Source organism: Taurulus bubalis (assembly GCF_910589615.1).
Source record: "Taurulus bubalis genome assembly, chromosome: 19".
Lineage (NCBI taxonomy): Eukaryota > Metazoa > Chordata > Actinopteri > Perciformes > Cottidae > Taurulus > Taurulus bubalis.
In genome coordinates, this window is record NC_136607.1 from 102,354 (window position 1) to 112,478 (window position 10,125).

Sequence of the window (10,125 nt, forward strand, 5' to 3'; positions counted from 1 at the left end):
TGTGGTTAGCATCGGCTTCCAGAGTCGGTACTGTGGTTAGCATCGGCTTCCAGAGTCGGTACTGTGGTTAGCATCGCTGTCAACATCAGAACTACCTTCAGTACTCAAGCCGCTCCGTTAACGCTGCAACAGTAATAAGTCTACGTGGGTGAAGGAGGCAGTAATGAGTTTAAATAAGCACGCACACACACACACGCGCACACACACACACACACACATTTGTTTCATACCACTTTATCCGATTGAAAATACACAACACATCCCAACATACTGACATGATATTGATGAGGAACACTGCCTTTGGCACGCGGCATATTACAACCTCCTGATGGTTTTGTAAACTAGTCCTCAAAAAGAACCCGTCCAGGGCAGGTTGGTGTCATAAGGTGACAGAATGACATGCGTAGACAAGAGACCTGTGATATTCATATTCAATATTTGAATCCTTACAACTACCACCATGTTGGCCCAACATGCTGTCCTTAGAATGTCAGCAGGTAACCAGCGTGCCAGCTAGCCGCTAACCAGCGTGCCAGCTAGCCAGCCGCTAACCAGCGTGCCATCCAGCCAGCCGCTAACCAGCGTGCCAGCCAGCCAGCTAGCCGCTAACCAGCGTGCTAGCTAGCCGCTAACCAGCATGCTAGCTAGCCGCTAACGAGCGTGCGTGCTAGCCGCTAACCAGCGTGCGTGCTAGCCGCTAACCAGTGTGCTAGCTAGCCGCTAACCAGCATGCAGCCCACATGGAGCATGATTCGAGCCTTTAGTGTCCACGGGTTCAACATCGTTTCACTTTGAGATCTAGTTGGGTCCAGATTGTGGGCACGCTGGGCTTTAGGTCCTGAGGGTCCAACTGAAACTCCTGACCCGACTCATGGCCCCGTGAAGCGTGGAGGGTTTATGGCAGTTCATTCCTCCCCAAGTCAAATGGTTCAAACAGCTAGAACTAAATACAAGCTACGTTACAAAAATATCTTTAGTGAGACAGTTCACCATAGAACCCGCTAAACAAGCACCAATTACACTTCTGAAAATCTATAATTTCATGTGCTGAGCCAAACCCCCACACACCCACCCACAAAATGTGATTTGAAAATACTTGTACAAATGCACACATTTAATAAAACTATGGTAACAATGACACCCTTCTTTCAGGCATGAAAAGCAACTTGTGGACTCGTCTTGTGCGATGAAGGGACCGTGGACTCAAAGCTCTGAAGGGACTGTGGACTCGTCTCAGTGTTCGAGGACCACCGTCCGGAGCCGGTCCTCCTCACTCATGCTGATTGTAGCGATGGCGCCATCGTTGAACTCGAATGAAGTCCCACCGTCGAGCACCATGCAGGCGTCCCAGCACCGCGAGCGGACCGACACCCTGAAGCACATCAGAACATGGCTCTGGACATCAGAACATTGGAACAGAACTATGGACATCAGAACACTGTAACAGAACTCTGGACATCAGAACACTGTAACAGAACTATGGACATCAGAACACTGTAACAGAACTCTGGACATCAGAACACTGTAACAGAACTCTGGACATCAGAACATTGGAACGGGACTCTGGACATCAGAACACTGTAACAGAACTATGGACATCAGAACACTGTAACAGAACTCTGGACATCAGAACATTGGAACGGGACTCTGGACATAAGAACCGTATAACGGACTTTGGACATCAGAACACTGTAACAGAACTCTGGACATCAGAACACTGTAACAGAACTCTGGACATCAGAACATTGGAACGGGACTCTGGACATCAGAACCGTATAACGGACTTTGGACATCAGAACACTGTAACAGGACTCTGGACATAAGAACCGTATAACGGACTCTGGACATCAGAACCTTGTAACGGACTCAGCGTAGTGTTGGACTACGTGAGGAGCATCACTGACCTGCTGGCGAAGCCTCTCTGCCGGCTGCTGGAGAACACCCGGTTGACGATGGGCTCCCTGATGCTGTACAACAAATGGGTGTCATCCGGACGGAACACCAGAGACTCGTTGTATTCATCAGTAACTGCGCACACGCACACGCACACACACACGCACGCGCACGCGCACACACACACACACACACACACACACACACACACACACACACACACACACACACACACACACACACACACACACACACACACACACACACACACGTCACTTCAAACAGTGGCAGGATATGTGCGGCTCAAACATAAATGGAGGGTTATCATTACCCTTTTCAATGATGTCACGATGAAGCGGGACATCCAGACCCGCTTGAGACTTTCCTGGAAAAGGACACGGTGGTCTTTAAAGACGGGCTTCATTTACATTTTAACATGACAACCTGCAGACAGACGTACCGATCTGTAGAACCTCCTCCACAGCTTGCTCAGCAAGTTTGTTGATGTTATATGACCTGACCAAGACGGAGAACACAGGATGAGTCAGCACATTTAGGGATCTTATGAAGTCATCAGGACTCAACCAGTCCACTGATCAAAGCACCATGAACATCTGAGGAAACACCAAGACATGACGGCCTCTTGACTTCCTGCTGCATCTCAGAACACACTGGTACAGCACAAGCCTCTTTCTTGCATCCACGCTTCCTTCACTTGCGTCTTTTCCTTGAAACCATTCAAGGAGAGGAAATGAAAACATGTTTCAAGAGAAATGAACCGTTTGTTTCTAATGACGCAGATCAGCTGTCAGTCGGCTTCAACAGCTGGAGAGACTATTGATCACTGTACTAATACTTCAAACACTTCCTGTCCAGGAAGTGTTTGAAGTATTAGTACAGTGATCAATAGTGGTGCTTCCTCGCTCATGGCTCCTCAGAGCTTTGGGACGCCGTCAAGATGGAGCCCAGAACCTGCTGGTTCAAGCGAGGAGCGGACCAATGAGAGGCTTGGGATGTACACACTGTTTGTACGGCTTTTCAGGGAAGAGAAATGGCTCCTGACACGCTGCCACGTTCCAGTATTAAAGCTTCAGATGCCTGATTACTGGAACAGAAGAGTAGAGCTGAAGGAGAAGATGGATGCCACTCAGGCCTAAAAGGCAAAGTATTTCTTTACGTTTCATTTGTCGATTTAGGAAATTAAGGAAAAACAACAAAAACTGAATTCCTTAAATCCAACTAAAGGCCCATGTAATGTTCATCATAAGGAGGCAGGGCTTAGCTTTAAAGCAGCATCAGCCGATATCGGATCCGGTAACAGGAACAAGAATTTATAACCAGGATGCTCTAATGCCGTCAGAAAGTCTGCTGAGAGTCTGAGACTGTCTCTTAGGCACTTAATTTCAAACTTCAAATAAACACTGGATGAGGATTAGACACTAGTGAAACATTTCATATTACGGTGAAAGTTGAGTATTTACCAGGCTTTGGATCCTGTTCCTGTACAGATGCTGAGTCCTGAACTCTTCTGCTTCTCCCACGGGCCGTCGTCCACAGAGATCTCATAGTAGGACGCCCTGAGGAGCAAGAGGTTAGTGAACGAGGGCTGTGAAGGAGTTCAACTTCTTCTGCAGAAGAACGAGGCTTCCCTGGTGAGCAGGGTGAGGGACTAACGAGGGCTAAGACATGCAGACACAAGGACAGTAGGGTTAGGGACAGCAGGGTTAGATACAGTAGGGTAAGGGACAGCAGGGTTAGATACAGCAGGGTAAGAAACAGCAGGGTTAGGGACAGCAGGGTAAGAAACAGTAGGGTAAGGGACAGCAGGGTTAGATACAGCAGGGTTAGGGACAGCAGGGTAAGGTACAGTAGGGTTAGGGACAGCAGGGTTAGGGACAGCAGGGTTAGGGACAGCAGGGTTAGGGACAGCAGGGTTAGGGACAGCAGGGTAAGGGACAGCAGGGTTAGGGACAGCAGGGTTAGGGACAGCAGGGTTAGGGACAGCAGGGTTAGATACAGTAGGGTTAGGGACAGCAGGGTAAGGTACAGTAGGGTTAGGGACAGCAGGGTTAGGGACAGCAGGGTTAGGGACAGCAGGGTTAGGGACAGCAGGGTAAGGGACAGCAGGGTTAGATACAGTAGGGTTAGGGACAGCAGGGTTAGGGACAGCAGGGTTAGGGACTAACGAGGGCTAAGACATGCAGACACAAGGACAGCAGGGTTAGATACAGTAGGGTAAGGGACAGCAGGGTTAGGGACAGCAGGGTTAGGGACTAACGAGGGCTAAGACATGCAGACACAAGGACAGCAGGGTTAGATACAGTAGGGTTAGGGACAGCAGGGTTAGGGACAGCAGGGTTAGGGACAGCAGGTTTAGATACAGTAGGGTAAGGGACAGCAGGGTTAGATACAGTAGGGTAAGGGACAGCAGGGTTAGGGACTAACGAGGGCTAAGACATGCAGACACAAGGACAGCAGGGTTAGATACAGTAGGGTAAGGTACAGTAGGGTTAGGGACAGCAGGGTTAGGGACAGTAGGGTTAGGGACAGTAGGGTAAGGGACAGTAGGGTTAGGGACAGTAGGGTAAGGGACAGTAGGGTTAGGGACAGTAGGGTTAGGGACAGTAGGGTAAGGTACAGTAGGGTTAGGGACAGCAGGGTTAGGGACAGTAGGGTTAGGGACAGTAGGGTAAGGGACAGTAGGGTTAGGGACAGCAGGGTTAGGTACAGTAGGGTAAGGTACAGTAGGGTAAGGTACAGTAGGGTTAGGGACAGTAGGGTTAGGGACAGTAGGGTTAGGGACAGCAGGGTTAGGTACAGTAGGGTAAGGTACAGTAGGGTAAGGTACAGTAGGGTTAGGGACAGTAGGGTTAGGGACAGTAGGGTTAGGGACAGCAGGGTTAGGGACAGTAGGGTTAGGGACAGCAGGGTTAGGGACAGTAATGAGCTTCGTACCTGGAGGACAGAGACTCTCCGATGAAGATTTCATTCAGGCTTCTAATAGGTAGCAGACTAGTCTTGGAGAAGCTGTCATGTAGTGTTCCTGTCCCTGAAGTAGAACAAGAGAACACAAACTTCCATTTACAGATGCAGTGCTGTTCAGAATGTCATTGTCCAGTCGACTCTGTCGATGTTAGAGTTCAGTGGATGAGATCAAAGCGCTGATCAGTGGTTCAACAGAAAGAGACCAAGCTCCTCCGAGTAATAAGAATGAATAAGAAGAAAGAAATCAACATTCATTGGGAAAAGAGACTGGAAGCTGCTTCCTGTTTCTACAATAAAAGCAGCCTAGAACAAGCTGGAATGAACTTTAGCAAAGCTCCTCTTCAGACCTCACTATGGAAAGAGAAGGTAGTGTAGCAGCACTGTTGGAACATCAGTTGATCTAGTTACAGTTTAAACCTCGTCACTCAAGACAGACAGACCGATTCTGCATATTTGTATTTCAGATGATGTAGCTAAAAACTTGATGTAAACTTAACAACACCTACTCCTCCGGCTGTCCATGGTGGTGATGCGGTGAGCTTGGCTGTGCTGCTCCAGGCTCAGCTGCTGTTCGTGGAGGTCCACGGAGGAGGGGTTGATGCCGGTGCCCTCCAGGTGCACCCGGATCCTCTGCCGCCACAGCCACCTGCACACAGACCAGGGTGAGGGACCGTCTTCTGGACCACGCCTGCTGGACCTGGACCGCGCCCGCTGGACCACGCCCGATTCTCACAGCATATTTTCAATAGACTCCCAACGTCTATATTATGTGTCCGTCTTTAAAATTCAAGTCAGTTTGTAATGCAGCCTTCTCATTCAAATCTGATAACCATTATTCTCCTCAGTCTTACTGAACTTCTTGGCTTGTATACGAGTGATAATGTACTTTTTTGTTCTCACTTTTCTACTAATAAAAATGTTTAAAAGTAATTTCTCTCAGGTCCACCTGAGTCAACGCAGACATCTACAGCCGTTTCTAAAGTCTCAGGGCCACAAACCCAAGGGCCACAAACCTGAGGGCTCCTTTAAGTGTGTCCTTATATGTTCTCACATGTTCCAGACTAAAACAATCTAAATGTATTCAAGCCATGATATTGTGTTGGAGTCACACTGATTGAGGGTTGTCATCACAACTACATAGTGAAAATAGGAACATTAGCAATTTGTCTCTACACTGAGTCACACCATTAAACCTCTCTGGAACTCCAAGCTAATGACAATTGGATTACTAATACATGTATGTTTTTGGTAGTAAGGTTGCTTAGAAGTTGTCACTAATGGGCGGGACAACCTGGTTGAAGGTACGGGACAGGACAGCATGCTCACTAGCAGGAAGTCACAGGATTGTTTGTGGGTAAATACGCACCTGAACTCACCACGGCAGAGCTTCCCCAGCGCCTCTGGGAAGGCATGAGTGTAGTGCACCGGCAGGCATAGGTGACCTTCTGACCTTCAGTTGAGAGAGAGCAAGGTAATGAATACAAAGGGTCGAAGAGGACCAACGTGGAGTAATGACATGACAAGCGCTGGTAGACAAGAGCCCCAGTACATTTGTTCTAAGCCCTTCTCAGTGTTTTACCTCTCAGGGTCTGTGTTAACGCCAACAACTGGTTTGTCGTTGCTTAAAACCTTACTGGCAACCAGTAGCATTGTCCCATCACCTAACAAAACAAACTGCAGTTAGAGAACTTGTATTGTGTACTTGCATGTGTTGAAGCTTTTGTTCGGGGGACCTTTTGACCCTGCGTTGAACAAGTTAAAGTCCATTCTATACACCGGAGACTCTTTTATTCAGATGTAGAGATATTAAGCATAAAAGACAACATTTACACATTTTGAATATCCTGGAATGAAGGGCATGTATTCCTACATACTGTCAATGTCTCAGGATGAAGCCCTACCTCCAGCAGAGATGATGGCGTCTGCCCATCGCACCACTTCTTCATCATACTCTCCTCTCTTCACCACCCGGACCTCCATGCCTTCTCTCCTGCAACGGAGGAAGTAGAAAACATGTTTTAGGAGTAGCTCCCTGTGATGCGGGCCCTGGGCCCGGCTCCCTGTGATGCAGGCCTTGGGCCCGGCTCCCTGTGATGCGGGCCTTGGGCCCGGCTCCCTGTGATGCGGGCACCTGATCCCTGTGATGCGGGCCCTGGCCCCCCCCTCCCCAGTGACGACTCTCTCTATTCTGGAGAGGGACGTCAACAGGCTTTTTAAAAAGCAGAACCCCCGCAAAGCAGCGGCCCGGACTCCGTCTCCCCCTCCACCCTGAAGCACTGCGCTGATCAGCTGTCTCCAGTGTTCACTGAGATCTTCAACACCTCCCTGGAGACATGCCACGTACCAGCCTGCTTCAAGGCCTCCACCATCACGCACCAGCCTGCTTCAAGGCCTCCACCATCACGTACCAGCCTGCTTCAAGGCCTCCACCATCACGTACCAGCCTGCTTCAAGGCCTCCACCATCACGTACCAGCCTGCTTCAAGGCCTCCACCATCATCCCCAAGAAACCCAGGATCACAGGACTCAATGACTACAGGTCTGTGGTCATGAAGTCTTTTGAGCACCTGGTCCTGTCCCACCTCAAAACCCTGACTGACCCACTCCTGGACCCTCTGCAGTTCGCCTACAGGGCCAACAGGTCTGTAGACGATGCTGTCAACATGGCCCTCCAGCACATCCTCCAGCATCTGGACTCCAGGAACCTACGCCAGGATCCTGTTTGTGGACTTCAGCTCTGCCTTTAACACCATCATCCCGTCTCTGCTGCAGGACAAGCTCTCCCAGCTGCACGTGCCCGACTCCACCTGCAGGTGGATCACAGACTTCCTGCATGACAGGAAGCAGCACATGAAGCTGGGGAAACACGTCTCAGGCTCCGTCAAGCTCCTGAAGTTCGCGGATGACATCACCCTCATTGGACTCATCTCTGGTGGGGACGAGTCTGCCTCCAGGTGGGAGACTGACCACCTGGAGACCTGGTGCAGCCAGAACAACCTGGAGCTCAACGCTCTGAAGACAGTGGAGATGGTTGTGGACTTCAGAAAGAATGCAGCCCCACCCCCCCTCTCATCCTGTGTGACTCCCCCGTTGACGCTGTAGAGTCCTTCCGCTTCCTGGACTCCATCATAACCCATGACCTCAAGTGGGAGCTGAACATCAGCTCCATCACTAAGAAGGCCCAGCAGAGGATGTTCTTCCTGAGGCAGCTGAAGAAATTCAACTTGCCAAAGAAAATGATGGTGCAATTCTACACTGCCATTGTTGAGTCCATCCTCTGCTCCTCCATCACCGTCTGGCACACCGCAGCCACTGCCAAGGACAAGGCCAGGCTGCAGCGCATCATCCGCTCTGCTGAGAGGTGATTGGCTGCAATCTGCCGTCCCTCCAGGACTTGTTCGCTTCCAGGACTCTGAAGCGAGCTAGAAAGATCCTAGCTGACCCCTCTCACCCTGGACAACCTGTTTGAGTCCCATCCCTCTGGCAGGAGGTTGAGGTCCATCAGGACCAAGACCTCACAGTCCATCAGGACCAAGACCTCACAGTCCATCAGGACCAAGACCTCACGCTCCTTCAGGACCAAGACCTCACAGTCCATCAGGACCTAGACCTCACAGTCCATCAGGACCAAGACCTCACAGTCCATCAGGACCAAGACCTCACAGTCCATCAGGACCAAGACCTCACGCTCCTTCAGGACCAAGACCTCACAGTCCATCAGGACCTAGACCTCACAGTCCATCAGGACCAAGACCTCACAGTCCATCAGGACCTAGACCTCACAGTCCATCAGGACCAAGACCTCACAGTCCATCAGGACCAAGACCTCACAGTCCATCAGGACCTAGACCTCACAGTCCATCAGGACCTAGACCTCACAGTCCATCAGGACCTAGACCTCACGCTCCATCAGGACCAAGACCTCACAGTCCATCAGGACCAAGACCTCACGCTCCATCAGGACCAAGACCTCATGCCACACTAACTGTTTTTTACCGTCGGCAGTCGGGCTCATCAACACAGCCCGAGTCCCCCACTCACTGATTCTGTCACCCCCAGGACTATTTCTTCTTACCGGTCACTCCCCTGCACACTTCATATTTAAACACTCATGTCACTTTAACATACACTTACATTAACGTTATCTATTTGTCTGAGCACTTTATCTTATACTTAATTGAATACCCATTGTTGTTGACCCCTGTGATGCGGGCCCCCGACCCCTGTGATGCGGGCCCTGGGCCCCTGAGATGCGGGCCCTGGCCCCTGAGATGCGGGCCACCGACCCCTGTGATGCGGGCCCCTGACCCCTGTGATGCGGGCCCTGGGCCCTGTGATGCGGGCCACCGACCCCTGTGATGCGGGCCCCTGACCCCTGTGATGCGGGCCCTGGGCCCTGTGATGCGGGCCACCGACCCCTGTGATGCGGGCCCTGACCCCTGTGATGCGGGCCCTGGGCCCCTGAGATGCGGGCCCTGACCCCTGTGATGCGGGCCCTGGCCCCTGTGATGCGGGCCCCTGACCTCTGTGATGCGGGCCCTGGGCCCCTGTGATGCGGGCCCTGACCCCTGAGATGCAGGCCCTGGGCCTTGGCCCCTGTGATTTCGTTTTTTCTCACCGTAGGCTCCTCACGACGTGCTCCACGTTGCTGGTGTGGATGTTGTGTCTCTCCAGCAGGCCGCTGTAGCTGGAGCCCTTCATAGCCAGCTGCAAACACACAGACACACACAAACACACCAATAAATACAACAGCACCCACACACACACTGGAGATCTTCCTCCATGCCTGACTGGACCCACCAGCTGCGTGAGGTCCTCCTCGGACAGGCCCGCGTACAGGTACCGCTGCTGCTCGAACTCATATCGCGTTGTCTTGGTAACAACCGCTACTTTCTCGGGTTTGAAGCCCGCGACGGGCTGCGCGGTGTGCACGCGCCGCAGCGGGTTTCCGTACAGCAGGCTGGCGGCTCGAGTCCCGAGACGCACCAGGTTCACCGCCGAGCGACGACTCATTCTCCTGTGCGTGCGTCAGTCCTGTATTGTGCATTCACAGACGCCGGACACACGACCAGCAACCACGGAGGGTCCGCGGCGGCCCGGGCGGGCAGAGGACTCTGGAGCGCGTACACGGCTCACTGGGTCTAGCTCACTGGGTCTAGCTCCTCTCGTGCGTATTTGGAGAGGTGGCTGAGCGCGTTACGTTACCAGCTGATCGTACGAAGCTACCGTAGTTAGCGTCACTCTTCT

General features: G+C 51.6%; 1 protein-coding gene across 1 annotated transcript; it reads right to left on the reverse strand.

Annotated features, from left to right (window-relative positions):
* Positions 1-227: 227 nt before the first annotated feature.
* On the reverse strand, positions 228-9,918 carry nadk2 (NAD kinase 2, mitochondrial). Its single transcript, XM_079235484.1, has 12 exons — positions 9,679-9,918; positions 9,497-9,585; positions 6,780-6,868; positions 6,458-6,539; positions 6,245-6,328; positions 5,385-5,524; positions 4,849-4,942; positions 3,375-3,470; positions 2,354-2,409; positions 2,225-2,278; positions 1,905-2,028; positions 228-1,372 (listed from the first exon to the last, which is right to left on the reverse strand). Exons 1-12 carry the CDS (start codon positions 9,889-9,891, stop codon positions 1,234-1,236), a joined length of 1,260 nt encoding a protein of 419 aa, XP_079091610.1. The 5' UTR covers positions 9,892-9,918; the 3' UTR covers positions 228-1,233.
* Between the last annotated feature and the right edge of the window lie 207 nt (positions 9,919-10,125).

What these genes read in the sequence shown, in the direction of transcription:
- nadk2 (XM_079235484.1), bottom strand. Translation starts at nt 9,891, where the DNA reads ATGAGTCGTCGCTCGGCGGTGAACCTGGTGCGTCTCGGGACTCGAGCC. An exon ending in CACGTCGTGAGGAGCCTACG is followed by an intron (nt 6,869 to 9,496) that starts GTGAGAAAAAAC and finishes CCTCCGTTGCAG; the next exon opens with GAGAGAAGGCATGGAGGTCC. An exon ending in GTTAACACAGACCCTGAGAG is followed by an intron (nt 6,329 to 6,457) that starts GTAAAACACTGA and finishes TCTCAACTGAAG; the next exon opens with GTCAGAAGGTCACCTATGCC.